The 23,421-nt window shown below is 34.4% G+C and overlaps 1 protein-coding gene across 2 annotated transcripts in view; it reads right to left on the reverse strand.

The window, feature by feature from the left end:
* The window catches only part of SLC4A10 (solute carrier family 4 member 10), a 214,739-nt gene extending 202,063 nt beyond the window's left edge, over positions 1–12,676 (reverse strand). For both annotated transcript variants that reach the window (XM_040644562.1, XM_040644559.1), the window contains exon 1: positions 12,596–12,676. In XM_040644562.1, coding sequence (XP_040500496.1) covers positions 12,596–12,676 — 81 coding nt within the window. The remainder of the gene's footprint in view (positions 1–12,595) is intronic.
* Positions 12,677–23,421: the final 10,745 nt, after the last annotated feature.

Consider the following 23,421-nt stretch of genomic DNA (forward strand, 5'->3'; position numbering starts at 1 on the left):
AAAAAATGTTCAAAATCATTAGCCATCAGGGAAATTCAAATCAAAACCACACTAAGATACCACCTTACGCCAGTTAGAATGGCAAAAATTGACAAGGTAAGAAACAATTGCTGGAGAGGATGTGGAGAAAGGGGATCCCTCCTACAATGTTGGTGGGAATGCAAGTTGGTACAGCCACTCTGGAAAACAGTATGTGGGTCCCTTAAAAAGTTAAAAATTGAGCTACCCTATGACCCAGCCATTGCACTACTGGGTATTTACCCCAAAGATACAGACGTAGTGAAGAGAAGGGCCATATGCACCCCAATGTTCATAGCAGCATTGTCCACAATAGCTAAATCATGGAAGGAACCGAGATGCCCTTCAACAGATGACTGGATTAAGAAGTTGTGGTCCATATATACAATGGAATATTACTCAGCTATCAGAAAGAACGAGTTCTCAACATTTGCTGCAACATGGACGGCACTGGAGGAGATAATGCTAAGTGAAATAAGTCAAGCAGAGAAAGACAATGATCATAGGGTTTCTCTCATCTATGGAACATAAGAACTAGGAAGATCGGTAGGAGAAGAAAGGGATATAGAAAGGGGGGTAATCAGAAGGGGGAATGAAGCATGAGAGACTATGGACTCTGAGAAACAAACTGAGGGCTTCAGAGGGGAGAGGGGTGGGGGAATGGGATAGACTGGTGATGGGTAGTAAGGAGGGCACGTATTGCATGATGCACTTGGTGTTATACGCAACTAATGAATCATCGAACTTTACATCAGAAACCAGGGATGTACTGTATGGTGACTAACATAATATAATAAAAAAACATTAAAAAAATTTTCAGTTAATCACACAACATAGCTTCCATTTCTTCTCTACTTCAGATTCCTCCATCTTCTGAAGTTTGTAAAAGAAATCAGTCTAAGTTTGGAGAACACACACCAAACCAAGAAATGAATTAAAATAACATTTAAGATAAGCTTTTCTCATTTTAGGCAAATAATCAGTTTTAATAAGTCCATGATGACAACAAAAGGATCAGAGAAAGGAACACAATTGCCTGCTAAATTGCCTGCTTTTGAGAGGCAAAATCCATTAACATTGACCTGTAGTAGTTGCATTTGTAATTTAAAATGTGAAAACATTAAGGGGCACCTGGGTGACTCAGCCAGTTAAGCGTCTGACTTGGGCTCAGGTCAGGATCTCAGGGTCCTGGGATCCATCAGCAGGGAGTCTGCTTCTCCCTTTCCCTCTGCTTCTCCCCCAGCTTGTGCACACTCTGTTTCTCTCTCTCTCTCTTTCTCTCTCAAAATAAATAAAATCTTTAAAAAATAAGTAAAAATGTGAAAACATTTAAAAGAAAATTCAGTTAACTATAAGCTGGTCATCTCCAATGAATAAAAGTACTTTTAATAGATAAAATATGAACTTAATATACATGAAAGTTTATATAAGAATTTGTTTATTTTCTTAAATCATAGTAACTTGGGGAAAATAATAGTTACCTGGAAAAGAATACTTTAAAATGAGTTGTATATGTATACCTCATTTATTTCTAAATTTCTAGAGAATTTTCAAGGAGGGAAGGGGAATAGGAAGAACAAAGAAAGACGTAAGACTTCAAATTCTACAGAAACATTACATCTCCATGACTTAGTCAATCAAATGATTGGCAAGCAGCCATATATAATTAGTTATGACTACCCTAACGTCAAGTAACTGAAAAGTACTGATTGCCATTATGCTTTGAAGAAGACACATCTTGAAGGCAAAAAGCCATAATTTGTACATGAAACAATGTCTTGTAGCCAGATATTTACTGTTTAGTGTCTATCCTAGCTTAATTTTATTGTGCTTGGTTCCTAATTTTCACAGAGGTGGTTTACAGAACAATTTCAATTTTTATAATTTTTGTAACTGTTAATATTATATTAATTGTATATATTAATTATATTGGAGAGAAAGCACTAACACCACTAACTGGTGCTTAAACTGAATTTTAAAGGACAAATAAGATCATTAAGGTGAATAAAAAGAAGAGCATTCCAGGCAAATGGCACAACTTATACAAAAGCATGTGATATCAGTGACTTCAAAAGATATAAATCCCCACTCTTTCTAATTTGACGGTTTTTTCTTTAGCCATCCCAAATGATTATCACATCCTGGTGAAGAAAGCATTAATACTATTACTTTTATTGTAATTTTTTCCTATGAAGAAATTCAGATACATTCAAGCTTTACAGTAAGGCAACAGTAGAGCTAGAACTAGGACTAAAATTTTGTTTTTCTGATGACAATCACTGGATAATTGTAACTCTGTGCTCTGAAACTGTTAGTCCCTTAGCTGCCTGACTTTTCTCAGTTCCACGTAAGTGCAGTATTAATAAGAACTAACAAAAAAAGAAGAAGAAGAACTAACATTCATTGTAAGGCTTGCAACGTGCTAGGCACAGTGCTAGAACTTTACAGACATTTACTCATTACAAATCCTCAAAAACAGATGAGTATTCTGGAACTTAAAGAGGCTCAGAAACTTTCCCAGAACCCTTAGCCATTAAGGGGTAGAGACTGGTTTGAGGGTAGGTCAATATGCTACACTGCAATGGCATTATATTAGTTAATCACAAAACCTAAAATTCCTTAATTTAACTTTAAAACACTTTCTTTAGTCTCGTTCATCCCTACTTATATACTTCAGGTAATATCAATTCCTAATGGTGTCCAAAGTGACCTAGGCCATATTTTTCCATGAACTTTTCATACTAATTCCCCATTTTGTTTTTCAACAAAAATTTATTAAGTAGTTACCATGTGCCAGGCACTGTATTTGCATTAGCTTTAAAGAAATAAGACACTGCCTTTGCCCTTAAACAGTTCATAGTCAAGATAAGAAAAATCATGGCTACAATACAGAATGTATTGTGCTTCACTTAGGGTAAATACTGGAATCCAGAGGAACATTAGGGAAAAACACCTAACTCACTCTGAAAGAATAGGGAATGTTNCAGCAGGAGGCAATGCTTAATCTAAATAAATCTTGAGGCATAATAAAGAGTGAGTCAGGCAAAAACAAGGAGAAATGAGGGACAAAGAAATTATATGCAAAAAGACAGCACTTTAAAAGGTTTGAGAGAGTCTGTCTCTACCTAACAGAATTTAGACTAAGTTTAACTAAAGATGGCTAAGTTTAAATGTCACTCCCTCATTCCTTTAAAAATTACAAATAGAACTACCATATGATACAGCAATTCCACCTCTGGGTATATATCCAAAAGAAATAAAATCACTATCTCAAAAACTATCTGCACTTCTATGTTCATTGTCACAATATTCACAATATCCAAGATAAGGAAATAACCTAATTTGCCCAATGGTAGATAAATGGACAAAATAAAAATATGGAATATTATTCGGCCATGAGAAAGAAGGAAATCTTGCCATTTGTGCCAACATGGATGGACTGAGGGTATTATGCTAAGTGAAATAAGTCAGACAGAGAAAGACAAATACTGTATGTTCTTACTTATCTGAACTCTGAAAATTATCTTGAAAGTAACGGGGAGCGTTACAATTAATTTAAGTAGACAAATGCCTATTCCTGGTTCACGTTCTGGAGCTGAGATGATGAAATGTAAGTGCCTAAGTGTTAAATTTTATGATATCTTTATATTTTATGATATCTCTTCTCTTGAGCAATTTTCTCAATGTGCAAGAATTTCCCCCAAATTGGCACAGGGTCCATCAAATCTCAGCACAATGCAATTTCTTCAAATAAACAAACATACAAAATCTTATGATGTTCTAGTAAGCACAGTACTGGGCGAAGATATAAAGACCAAGGGGTCCCTGCTTCAGGAAGTCACATTTAGTGAGTCATAAACACTAAATACAAGTAACTGCAACAAAATGTGGAAGGTAGTGAGTGCCTTGGAGATTCAAAAGAGAGAAGAAAGAGCACAAATCATTCTGCTGTGAATTCAGTGGGCAGAATATTTCAAGCTGAGTAGGGAGAAGAAAGGGGAGCCTAGATGAGGAGTTAGGGAAGTATGGAAAAGGTAGCATTTGAGGTAGACCTTGAAGAGTGGCCAAGATGGGGAAAGGTCATTTTGGGCAGAAGAAACAACACGAACACAGATAGGGAGGCAACAAAAGCAAATAACGTTTGAAAAGTATGAAGTAATTCATACTTCATCATTTCCTAAGGCAGCTTAATGATGATGTGTAGGTTGCTTTGGGGATGGCAATGGGAAGAAAAAGAAATATCAGCTAAGAATGATTATAATAGTTCAGGTGAAAAATGAGTATGAATTCACACTAAGGTCAAGACAATGGGAAATGGAAAGAAGGAATAAACTTTAGATTCCCTAAGAGAAAGAATCTATATAACTTGGTTAGTAATTGGATCTAAGATTAGGATAAGAAAAAGTTGAAAAAAATGATTAGGTCATCATGCTATGGAAAACAAAGGGGTTTTGAAGAGAAAATAAGAAGTTAGTTTGGACATACCAAGTTTGAGATATTTCTAAGATAAATGGGCAGAGATGTTTAACAAGATGCATGTCTGAAACACTAGACAGAGGTTAAGATGTAGATTTGAACTATAGATTTGGAATTCTATTCAATTCTATTCTGAAATCACCATGTAAAGCAGAAGTTCTCAATTTTGGCTATTCGTGAGATTCACTTGGAAAGCTTTTTGTAAATGTAGAAGCCTGGATTCTATCTCCATAGACTTTAGTACTTCTGAGATAAGCTTGTGGCCTCAATGTTTTTAAAAAAAACTAAATATTCAATTCTGACGTGTAGTCACAATTAAGAATCACTAGTCAGTAACTGAAGTCATGAGTATAAATGAGTACATGATTTTCAAACAGTATATGGCACCAATTAGGGAAGATTGAGTAGAAATTATCAGAAAGATTATGACAATAATAACTATAATTTACTGAGCATTATGGCAAGAACTGTGCTAATGACTTTACATGTATTTTTTTGTAGTGGAAGAGAAATCAAAAGAGACTATAATGAAAGTAAGTTAAACCTCCTCCATAAAGTCTTCCACAGCAGTTTCAGTTTGCCTTGACATCTCTTACCTCAATTTGGCATTTAGAATATACTAACTTACTCATCACTATCTAATTCAAGGGTATATAACCCTAGGCAGTATAACACAGTGGTTTAGAGCAAGATCTAGCGCTAGACTTTCTGGTTTGAATCCTATATCATCCCATCCTTTGCTGGCAATTTTAATCCTAGGCAAGCTACTTAGTGTCTTACTTAGTATACTGTATATAATTAAAGTATAATGTACAGGTATGTATACACACATTAGTACTAAATATATGTGTATATATGTATACACATACATGCTAAATATGTGTGTACATATATAATGTAAGTTCCTTCCAGTGGGAAGTAATTCTAATAACTAATATTTGTTATGCTAAACAGTTTCAAGTACCTTACTTGTATTAATTGATTAATTCAATTGATTCTCGTTAGAACTCTAGAGATTAGCAATTTAGCATCCCCATTTTACAGATGATACTGAGGAAAATAGAGATCAGGTTATTTTCCTAAGATAAACATTGCCAGTGAAGTGGAAGATATGGGATCCAAACAAAGGAGTCCAGCTCGATAACTAGCTGTTAACTACAATGCTATACTACCTCCCTCTATACTTTGCAATAGACTCAAATTCTTATGAGATTGAATAAACATTTTTTTTAAAAAAGAAATGTAGGGGTGCCTAGGTGGCGCAGTGGATGAGCTTGGACCAACTCTTGGTTTCGGCTCAGGTCATGATCTCGGAGTGGTGAGATGGAGCCCCACATCAGGCTCCGTGTTTGGTATGGACTTTGCTTGAGATTCTCTCTCTCCCTCTCCCTCTGCCCCTCCTGCTCAAGTTCTCCCTCTCTCTAAAATAAGTAAATAAATCTTAGAAGAAAGAAAGAAAGAAAGAAAGAAAGAAAGAGAGAGAGAGAGAGAGAGAGAGAGAGAGAGAGAAAGAAAGAAAGAAAGAAAGAAAGAAAGAAAGAAAGAAAGAAAGAAAGAAAGAAAGAAAGAAAGAAAGACATGGATAGGAATAGATGTACACATTTATATACAGAACATTTTGCAATGTACTTCACTGAACCAGGCTCTTTCACCTTTTAGAAAGAGGAGTTTGATAAAGGAATATCATTATCAATATCAATATCATTTTTGGAAGGCATGAGGTGGGGAAAGGATCACATCGCTAAATGTCTTTTACCTATATTGTTTTTAGAAAAAAATGTTCAAATGTTTAAAAGTTTTAAAGTTACCCAAAGCCCAATGATCTCCAAGGTTTCTCTCAGAAATGGATCTATGATTCTAAAACAAGTACTAAAATTTTGTTGGGTCCCTACTATAAATATGACTCTTTTCCAGGCAATGTGAAGCACAAGGATTAATAAGAACCACCTCACAAAACCTAGAAAATGGGGTTTTCAAGTAATTCAGACTTCTACAGGAAGAAACAGAATATTCTCAATTATATGGATCTGCTAAAAATAGAGCCAGAAGAGCAACTGTGTCTGGTTTCATTTTTACTCGCACTTGTGGTATTCCATGAGTTTCGCTTCTGACATACTTTATATGGATAATGTGCTAAGTTAAGAGTATTCAATTCCAATTTTTTCACAATTCCCATGCACAAATACCATCTTCCTGGGTCTGATAACAAAGTCACACCCCAGCTGTCACATCTAAAGGAAATCTGCTCTTGGATGTTACCCAGCTTTTTTATTAACCATAGGCAATACTGAAATGTTTCTGGTGCATGGAAAAGATTTAAAAGCGATTATTAAAAGTATTTAGCAATGATGGTTTACTTTATCATCTCTAAATGAACAAAGAGTAAAGCTAAAATATCCCTATGACTTCCATGATTATAAGCAGCATTTCTATTTCCAATTTTCCCAAAGACAAAGTCCTTATTATCCAAATATTCACCATAGTGACACGTATATTCATTGTATTAAAATGATCCCACTAGATTGTCCTTGGTTTAGGAAATGTCAAAAATAAAGCCAAAGCTAAATCAGATTACCTACCAATAAAATAGAGTTTACATCAGGGACAAGCAGGAGGTCTCTTAGGATCTGAAATCTAGGACTTTGAGTGATTGTGGATAGACAGAAATGCTCTCATGTGCAATTCTGATAGAGAATTTTATTAAAATCCTTCATTTTGCTTCTACCCCCTACCTTGTCTACTAACTACTAAATCTACTCAGGAATTTAATTTTCATTTTCAAAGTCTCAAGAGGGTTAGAGCTCTAAGAATGACTGCAAAATATAGGTGCTGCTCTTTTGTTTTTTTATTTTCTTCCAAGAATAAGTAGATCAGCACAGAAATGTTCTCAGTTTAGAAATCATAATCTAACATTCAAGACCATACTATCTAGTCCCAACAAACCTTCCTGTGTTAGCCTGAATTACCCCACCAGGCTATAGCCAAAACGAACTACTCCGTACTTTTCGAACATATTATTTGCTTTCTGCCTCCCTATCTGTGTTCGTGTTGTTTCTTCTGCCCAAAATGACCTTTCCCCATCTTGGCCACTCTTCAAGGTCTACCTCAAATGTTACCTTTTCCATACTTCCCTAACTCCTCATCTAGGCTCCCCTTTCTTCTCCCTACTCAGCTTGAAATATTCTGCCCACTGAATTCACAGCAGAATGATTTGTGCTCTTTCTTCTCTCTTTTGAATCTCCAAGGCACTCACTACCTTCCACATTCTGTTGCAGTTACTTGTATTTAGTGTTTATGACTCACTAAATGTGACTTCCTGAAGCAGGGATCCCTTGGTCTTTATATCTTCGCCCAGTACTGTGCTTACTAGAACATCATAAGATTTTGTATGTTTGTTTATTTGAAGAAATTGCATTGTGCTGAGATTTGATGGACCCTGTGCCAATTTGGGGGAAATTCTTGCACATTGAGAAAACTGCTCAAGAGAAGAGAACTAAAATGCAAAGATATCATAAAATGTAACACTTAAGCATTTACATTTATCCAAATATCAAATTACTCACTTGGACTCTGGAGCTTGACAGAACAACATGGATTTGAAATGGACAGGCCCACTTACATGCGGATTTTTTTTTTATATAAATACAGTACAGTACTATAAATGTATTTTCTCTTCCTCATGGTTTTCTTAACAACATTTTCTTTTCTCTAGCTCACTTTATTGTAAGAATACAGTATGCAATACATATAACAGACAACAGAGGTGTTAATTGACTGTTTATGTAATCCGTAAGGCTTCCAGTCAACAGCAGGCTCTTAGCAGTTAAGTTTTAGGTAAGTCAAAGTTATGCACAGATTTTCAACTATGTGAGGGATCAGCATCCTTAACTCCCCTGCCCCCATTGCTCAGGGGTCAACTATAGATGTTTTGACATTAATAAACACCAGTAATTCAAAACAGCATATTCTATCAAATAGGAACATGAATTGTTCTATTCATATACAGTATTTATAACACATGTCATTTTAGTCTTTCATCTAGAATAAAAATATTCATTAACAAATAAAATTAAAAATTAAAATTAAAACAAAACAAGTTGTATTTAACTTTCAGTGAAGGTTTTTGCCCTGGAGATCTTTGTTTTTTTTATTTTTATTTTTTAAAGATTTTATTTATTTATTTGACAGAGAGACAGCCAGTGAGAGAGGGAACACAAGCAGGGGGAGTGGGAGAGGAAGAAGCAGGCTCCCAACAGGGAACCTGATGTGGGGCTCGATCCCAGGACCTGAGATCAGGCCCTGAGCTGAAGGCAGACGCTTAACGACTGGGCCACCCAGGTGCCCCTGCCCTGGACATTTTTAATGATTAAAAAGTAACTCAGATCATTAAATCTAAGCTATATAATTTCTCTATTAGTTTCCTTAAACCTGGATTTTTTTACTCCTAAATTTTAATCTTCAACTTCAACTAAAGAAGACTTCACAAAGTCCAGTAATCTTTTTTGTCATGAATGAAGTAGTTGATATAACTTAAAAAGGCAAAGAATCTATACTAGACTATCTATACTAGACTGCTAATAAAAGTTTAAGTCAGCCCAGCAAGTAGATGCAAAAAAACTTTAAACACAACACTTTTCATCAAATCACAATTCCTATTGTCAGTAAATGTTAAAATTTAATGAGATGTAAGACGTTTATCTTTGCTTGCATTTTTATAGCCATCTTTATTTCAGTATACTGTATGTTTTTAACTGAATTCCTTATTTGATAAGGAGAATGAAGGACAAATAACAAAACTAAACTGCATGACTACCATTACCAACACCAGCCAAAAGCCTATCCTAGCTCATAGAATTTATATACTAATGTCTTGTCAACAAATAATTTTGGTAATAATGTGCTTGTTACATACCAGGTAGTCTTACAAATGTTTTATATACATTATCTCACTTGGTCTTCACAATAACTCTCTGAGGTAGGTACCATTATTATCTCTATAGTACAAATGAGAAAACTGATACCCAGAAAGGTTAAGTAATTTGCCCAAGATCATATAGCTGGTAAATGGTATAGCTAAGATCTGAACCCAGTGAATGTGGCAGCTCAGATACTTAACCACCAGACTTACCACCTCTTACTGCAGCTCCCTAGCTATTACAAACCAGAAGAATGTGCCTATCAATTTTCTGTTGCTCTAATATAGGGAAAAAGATACTTTGGAGGCACTACTGGGCAGCATGCCCCAGTTTAGGATTCTGGGGGAAACAAGGGTTTTCCATCTGTTCTACCCATCTCCCTGTTACTTTCCGCCAGCATACTGGTATGAAAGAGACAAAAAGTGGTGCCTGGATGTCCAACAGCCAGCTGGCTAAGGCCTACATCCATACAAGTTCATCTCAGTCCCCTTTCTCAAAGCATGAAGTGAAACCCAATCCCCCCATTTTATTGAAAAAACTCCCCAGTGACCTCGTTAGCATCAAACACTCCCAAACTTGCTACTCTTTCTTTCCAAAGCTTAATCTCTATGAAGTCAAAGCCCCCTTCCATAATACATAATTAGATTGGACTGGTCACAACCCTATTTTGAGCTAATTCTTGAGGTCCCTGCTTCTGTTTCTAGCAATGGGCTACATCCACCTTACTCTCAACATCAATTGCCAACTATGGCCTATAAAACATACAAAATCATTTTATTGATTGACTGTTTATAATGCCCTGGTTCAACAAATTATGCATTATAAAAGAATTTAATGCAGTTGTCAAAATTATGAAATGCTTAATTATACACTTTGACACAATCTTTTATTGCTTTAATACCAAGAAATTTACATGAAAAGAAAAAGAGTTATATGTAACTTATCCAAGGATTCAACAGTTTATATGATGTTAAAACTGATTGTACATACCACCTTTGAAAAGTCAATTCAAAACATAAACACGGCTCATTGTGTACATTTTCTTATAATCTCCTTGAAAGCAAGAAACAACTTTTTCTTTTCTGTATTTCTCACAACACCAAACACAATATTGTGCAAATGATCAGCTTCCACATAACGCTGACCAAACTGAACAATACTCAAATAGTTACTTACAGACAGCTTAGCTTTAGAAATCTTCATAATGTAAAATGAAATACTTGTGTAAAATGGTAAAGACAGAGGCAGCCGTTGTATAAAGCAGATGACCAATCATTACTGGGCAGATTTACAATCAATTCCATTCAAAAGGTCAAGATCATCTTGCCGCATTGGGAAAAAGGTTAACATTAAATTTAACTGTCTGTGACATTCTGACCAATCTTTACTTTTTAAGGTAATGCATTTTGACATAGCAACAGAGAGAAATTTTTCTCCAATTTGTAAAAGAAATGACAACTCTAAGGCAGTAAATTTTTGACCTTACAAAATTATTGAGATATCCTTTAAGTGCCACTAAAGGAAAGTAACCAAAAACCTTTATGGTTTGGTTCCTTTGGAAGGCCATAAATACAGTGAAAAATACCAGAAGGCTGTAAAACCAATACCTAGAGGAATCCCAAAGCAATGCCAAGAAACAGAATGTACTCATAGCGACTAATACATGCAAATACTGGAAATAAATTCTAACAGATTAAAACGGGTTTTGTAGCAACTAAAAGGTATATTCAAATCATTCCAAAACTAATTAAGCTTAAGAATATGGCAATCTTCCCTACTAATAAGAATATAAGCTGGCTAAGTAGCCTGAATAACATATAAATTATAGCCAATATCAGTAGGTATAATTTTTAATGTGTTTTTAATTAAAAAGGAGAAAAGAACCCCTCAACTGAATTAAATCACTGTTTTAGACTCCCAATTCTGTCCTCTGATAAACATATTCATTTTTATTACTGTAGCATCACCCTGATGAGGCATTAAGTCCTAACCATACTACGGAATCATGAAGACAAAACTATCTTTCTGATGAGAAATGTTGCAACATTCTTTTTTTGCTCATTTAATATGGAATACCTGGTCAAATATCTGACAAGTCCTCTAACATTAAGGAAGAAACGTGTAATATTAAAAAAATAAAATATCTTTTCTTCAAAACTGGAATGTCAAGCACAGGCACATTTTCTTGCCCTACTATGCCATTCTGAGGGAATACTATAACAAAATAAAGTTAAATGCATTATAACTTGATAAAAATAGTTTAAAATAAATAGCAGAGCTTCAGAGTAAAATGGACATATAAATCCAAATTCTTTGCTGTGATGATTCTCTACTCTTTGTAATTAACATGTTTAATGTAGTCAAGTCTTTTCATTTTGAAAATGAAAGTAAGCTCATGCGGTATATCCCTGGATCAAAAAATCTTAAACAAGCTTAAATGTCACAAACATTCTTTGTAAAAAAACAAAAGCAAAAACAAAAAACAGATTTATCATCTGCTTTCAGCTATAAACAATGCCTTAAGCAGATATCTGCATTAAGAGGACCAAGGGCATCATTATCTCAATAGATCTGAGAAATTATTTAAATTTATGCCTTTTAAAACAGGTCAGATACTGAAATACAAATTTCAGGAAATCAGTTTACAGCTCAGATGCTGGTAAACATGATTCTACTCATCAAACTTGTATTGCTGTGTGGTTGAACACTACAATGGTAGCAACATCTATTTCTGTGCCTAAGAAATTCCAGATAAAAAATTTTTTAATATGTCCCTATCTATAAGCAGCTAGCTAAGAGGTATCCTTATCAGTTTGAACAAATTATGCAATTTTTATCATTCAAAATAAGAGATGCAGTCTGACTGTATTCGGGCTTAATCTGGAAAAATCTGTAGAGCCCCAAACCTTGCTTTTAATCACAAAAAAGAATCTTTCCTTACTCCCCACTTCCCCAAAAAAGAAAGCTCAAGTAAACACGAACTCAAACACACACACATACGCATTTCTAAAATTCATATTGTTCAGCTGGTGTCTATTACTATAAATATCACTTGTTCAAATATCTTAAGAAAAATCTGATAATAATAAACAATTACATTGATTAATATATTCTACATGACTAAGAGCTAGAAAAACCAATAACTCTACAATCTAATAGTATCATCATAATTCATGAGGTCATACCTGATGACTTAGAGATTGAAAAGGCTCACAGGTTCCAGACTGCATGACCTTTCTATTTCCAGAAACCCCTAAAGATTGCATTTCCTGTCTTACAAAAGATAATCACAGCCATCTCTATGTTTCAGCATCTTCAGGGCTAGTGAAGAAAACATCAAACAGCAGATCTGTCCATCAGTATCTGTTTAAGCCATCAAGAAGATATCAAATCACATATATTGTTTATCATCTCCCCTTTGCAGTTACAAACACCCCGTATTAAGGGACGATGACACAGTTGTATTTGCTGAAGCTGCTAATGCTGTCTGAAAACAGTAAGCTTACTGCTTGGAGCAATTCTGCATCATCCAAACAGAGAATGAGCCACATCCTTTAGGCTTCCCACTTCTGCTACTATAAAAATTTCACTTGCCAAAAAGAGTTTGATTTTGTCAATCCTTTCAAAAATAAGCAATGTTCTACTTAATTAAGTATCCGATGTGTCTGCTGCAAATGCCATGTTAAAATATCAATTCTTAATTATTAGGCAGTTTTCTTCATACATGACTAAGCTTTAGTATAATGATTTAATAAGCAAATTGTATTCTCTTTTAAAGGAAACTTTCCTCCAAACCTTATGTATCATTATTCATCCTACCCATCAAAATTAGAAGTCTTTAAAAATGAAGAATTTTTTCTGGCAATCTTTGAAAGCTGTGTTTAATGGTTGATATATAGGTAAATGCACATTCACTTTTAATTCTCAAGAACTCCATTTTATTTAAAGATTTATTTATTTATTTGAGAGACTGGGGTGGGGGGGGCAGAGGGAGAGAGAGAGTCTTTTAGGCGGGTTCTGCCCCAAGAGAGGAGCCCAACGCAGGTCTCCACCTCATGGCCCTGAGATCACAACCTGAGCCAAAATCAAGAGTTAGACTCTTAACTGACTGCGCCACCCAGGGGCCCCTCAAGAACTTCATTTTTATTTCATGTTCTTTAGACCAACATGCTTCAAATCAAAATAACTTTTATATTTTAATATCTTCTTCTAAAGAGTTTCACATACACAATGTACCATTGTCATATTCCAAAACTGCATGGTTAAATCTAGGAATAAGACCTGTGTTAGCTACTGGCGTTTTCATTGTGATTTTTCACTACATCTTATTTGTATTCAGCAAGGTTCTTATAATGCTTTCTTCTACCACAACATAGTGGAATCAGGATATTTAAGATTGGTAAAGTAGTCTGATAACAAAGAAACAATATCCTCTAAAATTATAAATTGAAATATTTTCTTTTGGGGGGAGCTCTAACTACTAAATTCCAGTTAGTTAACATACAGTGTAATATGGAAATATTTTCTTTACCATGTGACAAAAGATTGTGTTTTAGAAATAAAACAAAATATAGGCTAAAATTATAAGCTATTTAACTGAATTCAAAATTAGGACACCAAGTACAATGTATTATTATCCTAAAACAGCCTTCACATTATGCATAGCCTGAGTTAATGAACACTTTATTTATATACCTACAAAAATTTGTTTATATACCTGTGAAATAAACTAAATAAAATTTAATGATTGCTAAAGTGCTTACAGAAAATGTTTTGGATAAATGTAGACTAATAACTCAGTATAATTTCCCTTCTCCCACTCATGACATCTGATGAGCATAATATGTATTATCGTGGAGACTAGTCAAAATGAATCTTAAAGATTAGACTTCTTCAAGAAGCTGGAGGGTGGGGGGGGAAGGTGGGGAAATTGGGAGGAAAGAGGAGATGTTGGTCAAAGAGTAGAAAATTCCAGTTAGAAGAAAAATAAGTCCTGGGGATCTAATGTACATCATAGTGATTATTGTTAATAATATAGTATTACATACTTGAGAGTTGCACCATGGTGATAATTATTTTGGTATATATAAGTGTATGAAATCAACATGTTGTACACCTCAAACTGACACAATGTTATATGTCAATTATATCTCAATATATCTGGGGAAAACAGTTATCACACCTTAAATATATACAATTTTAAAAAAATAATAAAGAAAGAAATTAAGCTTCTTTGAGAGCCTCATCCACATGATCCTTTTAGAGAAGTTACTACCTCTAACTGCACAAGTCCAGACAAAGAATTTTGTATTTTGGCTGTATGCATACAATCACATACCTGTATGAAAATTCTATGTAAGGAAATATGATTTATCTATGCAGCATTTCCTTTCTTGTTGTAATCAAAATAGGAACTCAATCTTGAAGACCTATCTTCTCAATAAGATCCTCCTAAACTACATCATCTCCCTTTCTGTATTCATTCTTCAATGTATAAAATATCAAACACCTTCTATGTGTCAGACACTGTATAGGTGCTAGGGACTTCATGACAACACAAAATATGCCATCACAAAGCAGACAATTAAACAAGTCTTAAACATGTTTTGTTATAACAGAAGAATTAGGAGGTGATGTAAGAACAGTAACAGGGCATCTGACCCCAGTCTACCAATCAGAAAGTATCTCCTTAAGCAAGTACTGTTGAAAGTGAAAAGCAGGTCACATTCAAGGAATGGTAAATACAGGTGGTTGGACCACGAAGGCTAAGTGGGACGGGAAGGGAAAGATAAGGCTAGAAGAATGAGCCAAAGTCCAAGCACGGGAAGCCTTTAAAGCTTAGAATGCATTTAAAGCTTAGAAGCCATTGAGCTTTACCCTTAGGGGAATGAGAAGCTATCAAACATAACCATGTTTGTCGTCTTATGTTACCCTGGCCATGGCACAGAAACAAGAGTGTAGAACAAAAGTGGAGGAAAAAAAGACAAGTCATATAATTTTGGGCCAGGGATAATTATGGCCTGAACAAAAGTGGTAGCAGTAGAAATGGAAAGAGATGGACAGATTCTAGATATGCTTTTTATTTAAAAGGAATAGGGTTTGGGGATTAATGTGAAAAATGAGGGAGAAGGAAATGTAAGATTGGTTCTTAACCTCCTCTATTATTTCCTCTATTATTACAGATTTCATTTTGACAATCAATATACTTTCACCACATGCTCTGTTGTATTGTTATTTATTCTTTTCATATGTATATGTCTGGTTTTTATAAAATAGCCAGAAAATTGTGAAAAGACTCATTTTATCTTTCTTCTGTGTCTTCTCATAATGTGCATAACAAAATTACTATAAATGACTAAATCAACGAGAAATAAACAGAACATTGAGCTTTTCTTTCACATATTTTGTCATGGATATAAACTTTGTTTTCATGGCCATTATTAATTAATTAATCTATTAATTAAATAATCTAATTTTCTTCAGTGTTTTCTTGCCAACACACTTAATCTCTGCAATAAAAATATGAAATCTAGAATACAAAGCTTTTAATTTCTCTACCATCTAGTTGACAAAATTACTTAACTGGAAAAGTGATGTATTTATAATTCATTACCTGACCCACCTAATAATAATTTAGCATGGCCTAACCACTTAAAACTCATAGATACCCATTTTTATATGACCATTGCTCTGCGAAAAAAAAAATTATACATACAATGTGCTACTCATAGTAGTGTTATGAAGGTATTCTTGTAATAGTAAGACACAACGCTTCTACATTTTCCCTAACAAATCTCTGTAACGAAGATTTGATAAAAGGGATGAAGACCAACCAAAGCATAACAAAGGAACCCCCTGGTCTGAATGAAAAAAGAACCAAAACAGTGAAAAGCATAAATCAAAAGTAACTTTATGTACTTAATGATTTGTTGAATATCAGACTATACCAAATAATAAAGGATCAGCATCTTAAAAACAGCAAAAGCTTTACAATAATTAACCCTTATTTAGCCTCTATTTTTCACCTTTCACAGACCATGTGACCCAATGCCCTCATTTTCCAGATAAGGTAACTGAAATTTAGAGAAGTAAAGTGGCTTGTCCAAGGTCAGTTAGTAGCAGAAGCAAGGCCAGGATTCAGATTTCTGTCTCCTAGTTTCACATTTTCCACAATAAAATCACTCTTTTTAATTATATCTTTGTAATAATGTACTTTATCTTCATTAATTAAAATAACTTCCATTTTAATATTGTTTCATATATTTTTCATATATGGTTGTGAAACATAGTAAATACTTCAGAAACATATCCATAAGAATCAAGATTTTTATATTAAAGTTTATTTTTATCATAAAGCATCTATTTTTATTTTTATTTAGATAACTTATTTCAAAGAATACCTCTGGAAAACCTAAGTAATTCACTTTGTTTTATATATGACTGCTTAAAAAAGTGTAAATTAGTTCAACTTTTTAAAGTAATTTGGCAAAGTGTATTAAGACCCTTAAAAATATTTAATCTTTTCCAGTATATCCAGTTTAGCGAATCTGTCCGAAGTAAGTAATGCAGATTAAGGTTTATTCACAAAGATGTTTGGTGCCATAAGAAGAGAAAAAACAGGAATGTAAGAAAAATGTTAATTAAATTATCATATAACAAAAATGAAATGCCATGTAACTACTGAATATTATGAATGAAAGATGTTAATGACAAAGGAAAACGTAGATCATAGAATATTAAGTGAAAAACAAGATCCCAAATATACTTATGTAGTACAATCACAACTATGTAAAATATGCACTGAAAAAAATAGATGAAATAGTGAATTTTAAAAGACAGCCCCTAATATGATTCATTTTACAAATATATACACCAGAGCTCATGTTTTTTCTAATAAAAGTAGGAAAAAGTTTCTGAGCAGTATTTTAAAGTTGAACAACTTCTCTTGTTTCTCATGTGCTCCCTCTTTCCACTAAAATTATGCCTCAAATTTCAGTCTTCCTGATATTTTACTCACATTTCTGCTCTAATTTAATGGAAATAGTCAAATCTACTTCTATTAGATTATCTATACCTCAAAATCATTCTTAAGAGGTGCCTGGGTGGCTCAGTTGGTTAAGCATCCAACTCTTGGTTTTGGCTCAGGTCATGATCTCAGAGTTGCGAGATCGAGACCCACAGCATGCTCCACATTGAGTGTGGAGCCTGCTTAAGACTCTCTCTCTCACCCTTTGCTCCTCTCCAAGTCATTCTCACTCTCTTTCTCCCTCCCCCCCAAAAATTATTGATGCGCTTTGCATACCATTTATTATTATACATGCATGTGACTGCTCATTTTCACACTATTTCTTTTGGGTTAATGCTGGAACAGACTGTTTCTGGCAAATCAGCTCTTATACCAGCTTCAATGTGATATGAAAAAAATGAAAATATTTTTCTATAACAATGTTTAATGGCTAACTGGTATTCTATCAAATAGAGGTACCATACTTTAACAAATCCCTATTCTTAGACATTTCAGGGTTTTTTCCCATTTTTCAATATTATAAATAATAGCATAATAAACACCTTTCTGGACACAGTCTCATACATATCTTCTATTCTCTTAGGCTAAATTACAGTAAGTAAACTTACTGGATCAAAGAATATAAACATTTTTGAAGTTTTGGGTAAAAATTGCCAAATTACCCTCCATAAGGGTTATATCAATTTACGTTCTCCAACAAAAATATTTTATTTCCTCATTGCCTTGCCAGAACTGGGTATTATCACATAAACTTTATGTAGAATAATAGTCTCAATATGCTAATATCAAAATAAAGGAAAACTGGGCATACATTAAGACAAATAAGAATAATTAAACCAAATACAGTTTTGTTTATACATTTTCTAACAACAATAACAAAAACCTAGAAAAAATAAGCTTCCCTGTTTCTATACATATGCACAAAGATATAACACTGGTCCCTAAGGAATATACCCAATGATTGTAAATCAAAACAACAACCTTGGAATAAATGGTACTAAAATATGGCATAGCTAACTAATTAAGAACAAGTGCAGCATAGGAAAAAAATTAAAATTAAAAAACTAAATAAAAACCAATGCAGCATAGGGAATATAGTTGATAGTACCATAATAACTTTGTGTGGCAACAGATGGTAACTACACTTATCATGGTGAGCATTGTGTAATGCACAGAATTCTCAAATGTTGTACATTTGAAACTACCATAACATCGTATGTCGACTATACTTCAATTTTTAAAATGCAATTATAAATAGGAAATTAGTCTTTATTTTTTCTCTGTGACATTTATGGAATAAGTGAATCTAGAGAGGAAGAATCATTCACCCAGTGCAATGCTACTGCACTCTTCCAAAATATGACCCACAAACATACAAACAGAAAGATAGATTTTTGTGGCCTTAGGAAATCTTTCAAATGGTTATCAAATATACCTTTAACCAAGAAACCACTCAGGAGAACCAAAAATACCATGTGTACAGACAAATTGTGTGTGTGTGTGTGTGTGTGTATGTGTGTAAACTTATTCTTTCCAAGCACCATTTATTCCAGTGCTAAGTAAATGTGGGAGAAACATAAATAAAGATTCACAATGTGCTTGATATTTAAAGGGTTTCACTGTTTAAAAAATATAAAATAAAATAATGATCTTTTGAGTGAAATTTTCTAATAGATTTACCCATTATTATAATAATTTTGGTAAGACTAAAATTGTACATAAAGGGACAGGTATGAAAAATTGAAGACCGAACTGTCCTTTTTAATTTCAATGTAGACTGGGGTCACTGGCTATAAATAAATATGATTTTTTAAAAGATTTATTTATTTTACACCAAAAAACATAAGATACCTAGAAATAAACCTAACCAAAGAGGCAAAGGGTCTGTACTCAGAAAACTATAGAACACTCATGAAAGAAATTGAGGAAGACAGAAAGAAATGGAAACACTTTTCATGCACATGGACTAGAAGAACAAATATTGTTAAAATGTCTATGCTACCTAGAGCAATCTATACATTCAATGCAATCCCTATCAAAATATCATCAACTTTTTTCACAGAGCTGGACAAATAATCCTCAAATTTGTACAGAACCAGAAGAGAACCCGAATAGCCAAAGGAATGTTGAAAAAGAAAACCAAAGCTCGTGGCTTCACAATTCTGGACTTCAAACTCTACTACAAAGTTGTGATCACCAAGACAGCATGGTACTGGCGCAAAAACAGACACATAGATCAATGGAACAGAATAAAGAACCCAGAAATGGACCCTCAACTCTATGGTCAACTAATCTCCAATAAAGCAGGAAAGAATATTCGATGGAAAAAAGTCTCTTCAACAAATGGTGTTGGGAAAATTGGACAGCCACATGTATAAGAATGAAACTGGGCCATTCTCGTACACCATACACAAAAATAGACTCAAAATGGATGAAAGACCTAAACGTGAGATAGGAATCGATCAAAATCCTAGAGGAGAACACAGGCAGCAACCTCTTTGACCTCAGTCTCAGCAACTTCTTGCTAGACACGTCTCCAAATGCAAGGCAAACAGAGACAAAAATGAAATATTGAGACTTCATCAAGATAAAAAGCTTTTACACAGCAAAGGAAGTAGTCAACAAAACTAAAAGACAACTAACAGAATGGGAGAAGATTTTTGCAAATGTCTTATTAGATAAAAGGCTAGTATCCAAAATCTGTAAAGAATTTATCAAACTCAACACCCAAAGAACAAACAATCTAATCAAGAAATGGGCAGAAGACATGAACAGACATTTCTCCAAAAACATACAAATGGCCAACAGACACATAAAAAAATTCTCAACATCACTCAGCATCAGGGAAATACAAATCAAAACCACAATGAGATACCACCTGACAGGGGTCAGAATGGCTAAAATTAACCACTCAGGAAACAATAGATGTTAGTGAGGATGTGGAGAAAAGGGAACCTTCTTACACTGTTGGTGGGAAGGTAAGCTGGTGCAGCCACTTTGGAAAACGGTATGGAGTTTCCTCAAAAAGTTGAAAATAGAGCTACCCTACAATCCAGCAATCTCACTACTAGGTATTTACCCCAAAGATACAAATGTAGTGATCCGAAGAGGCACCTGCACCCCAATGTTTATAGCAGCAATGTCCATAATTACCAAACTATGGAAAGAGCCCAGATGTCCATCCACAGATAAATGGATAAAGAAGATGTAGTATACACACACACAATGAAATACTACTCAGTCATCAAAAAAAAAAAAAAAGAAATCTTGCCATTTACAACAGCATGTATAGAACTAGAGGGTATTATGCTAAATGAAATAAGTCAATCAGAGAAAAACAATTATCATATGATTTCACTCATATGTAGAATTTAAGAAACAAAACAGAGGAGCATAGAGGAAGGGAGGGAAAAATAAAACAAGACATAATCAGAGAAGGAGACAAATCATAAGAGACTCTTAACCAAAGGAAATAAACTGAGGGTTGCTGGAGGGGTTGCTGGACGGTGGAGGGATAGGGTAACAGGGTGATGGGCATTAAGAAGGACATGTGATGTAATGAGCACTGGGTGTTATATACAACTAATGAATCACTGAACTCTACCTCTGAAACTAATAATACATTGCATGTTAACTAATTGAATTTGAATTTAAATAAATAAATAAGTAGATTTTTTTTTTTTTTAAGAGAAAGAGAGCGTGTGCGTGCAGGTGTGAGTGCGGGAGGGGCAGAGAGAGAGAATTTTTAAGCAGATTCCCCCTGAGGGTGGAGCCAGACAGGGAACTCAGTCTCACAACCCATGAAATCATGATCTGAACCGAAACCAAGAGTTGGGCGCTTAACTGACTGAGCCACCCAGATGCCCCTAAATACGATTTTTAACAGCAAAAAAACACTGAAAAAAAATTAAAACAGCTCATTGCTCACCCTTTATGTGTCAAAAGGACACATAGCTTTGTGGTTAAAAGCACAAGCTATAGAAACAGACTATGAAGTTCTAATCCTGTTTCTATAATCTTGGGTTCTCTATGTACTCCCTGCCTCATTCTTTATACATAAAATAATGAATATCCTACCAGGGTTGTTGTAAGAATTTTTTGTGATTAATACATGCGAGGCAGTTAAAACAATGCATGGTGCAGAGTAATTGCTGAATAAATCCTTGCTCTTATTCTAAGAAAGCTCGCTTGTTTTAGTATTCCCTTCCTCCCCCTGAAAAAGACAACAAAGTAAAAAAACATGGTATCAGATTATGAAACAATAGGAATATATACATAACTGAGTAGAGTTTCCAAGACCTGAAGATGACAATGTAGACACGCCAGACAACCATGCAGACACAGAATTTTTTTTAATTCGGGATATGACACAACTTTTGTACTATAATGGCTTGGGAGTCAGACAAACTTTGATTAAATCTTTCATTCACCAATTAGTGACCATGAGCAAGTTGCTTAAGCTCCTAGCCTCAGTTTTCTCATCTGCAAAATATAGTTAATAATGTTATCTGTCTCATAAAATTGTTTGTAAGGTTAAATAAGAAAATATAGGCAATTAGCATAGTCTACCAATGTAAAAGATCAAGAAAGGGGAAAGAAGATACAAGGAATCATTGAAAAAGTTGGTAAGCTAAAGTTATGGGTAAAGTACATAAAAGAATATAACCAGTTCCTTTCCCCTTACCATATCCAATGGCCATTTCTCTACCCTCATTATTCTCAGTTTGGCAGCATTTGCCTAACAATTCTGGCCGAGGGTAATTACTAAATAAATGTAATTGATATGTTAACGACCAGCTAGTTAACCAAATCCAGCAACTTCTTTTAGTCTTTATTATTTTCAACCTATCTAAAATTACTGTTACTACCTAGTCAAAAACTCTTTACAAATGTCCGGCTCTAGCACTTGATGACCTCTGTGGGCTCATGCTGACAGACCTTTCCAGTCTCAGCAGTCCTCTCTGTTAGCTGTCTGATAGTCTACTACATCCAGTGGCTCACCATTCCCAATAATCATTCTGTGCTTGGAAGTCTTTAGCTTTGCTTGTGCCACTCAGTGCAGCTCTTGGTTCAGATCTTGGTGCTGTCATTTTTTAACCGTGGCATATTTTACAAGTTATAATACTTACATGGACTTCCATTTCCCTATTAGCACAGTGGAGATAACAAGAGTACCTACCTACTTAGTGTTCTCTGAGGATTAGAAGAATTAAGAAAACATAGTGCTTAATTCACTGGGTGCTTACCTACAGCATAATAAGTACTTAACAACCGCTGTTGTTGCTGTTGTTGGAATGCATGCTTTTCCCCTCATTCCATAGAACTAGATCTTATCTACTGACCAAAGTTTAGGAAAGCACATCATCCATGAAGCCTTCCTTGGATCACATGCTTTTGGCCTTACCGCTGTCTCAGTTCTTGAATTCTCAACTCTCCTTCCTGACTTCTCTGAAGCATTTGCACTTTCTTTCAGAATTACTTATGGCCTTATCTTATCTTTCATTCTCAATTAGTAAGCTCCTTAAAACAAAAATTTGTGTATGAATTTTCATATCACACTTACTATAGTTCCCTGACTTAATATGTACTTGCAAATATTTATAGAATCACTGAAAGAACGAGGTCCAATTGTCATTTTCAGACCACTAAAACACACCTGTTTGGGGATGGTTGTTTCAAAACTGGTACTCTTATGGCAAACAGATGAGCAGTTTCAAAGATGACTCAAACAAGGGAAATAACAAGAAATGTCAGTCACGATATTTGCTGTTACCAAATATTTGTTCTGTTAAATTCTAGTTCTCTTTAGTGCTTATGGATTGTGGAAGGCAGGAGTTAGCCTCTTAAGAAGCTCTTTTTTTTTTTTTAATTTAATGAAAGAGTNTTCCATAAGCCTGACTGTAAAGAGCCATAATAATTTTTTAAATTTTAATTACTGGAAACATAGTCTATAAAAATATCCTAATGAATGAGAGCACAAGGATA

This window comes from Ursus maritimus, unplaced genomic scaffold (assembly GCF_017311325.1).
Source record: "Ursus maritimus isolate PB19 unplaced genomic scaffold, ASM1731132v1 scaffold_1, whole genome shotgun sequence".
Classification (NCBI taxonomy): domain Eukaryota; kingdom Metazoa; phylum Chordata; class Mammalia; order Carnivora; family Ursidae; genus Ursus; species Ursus maritimus.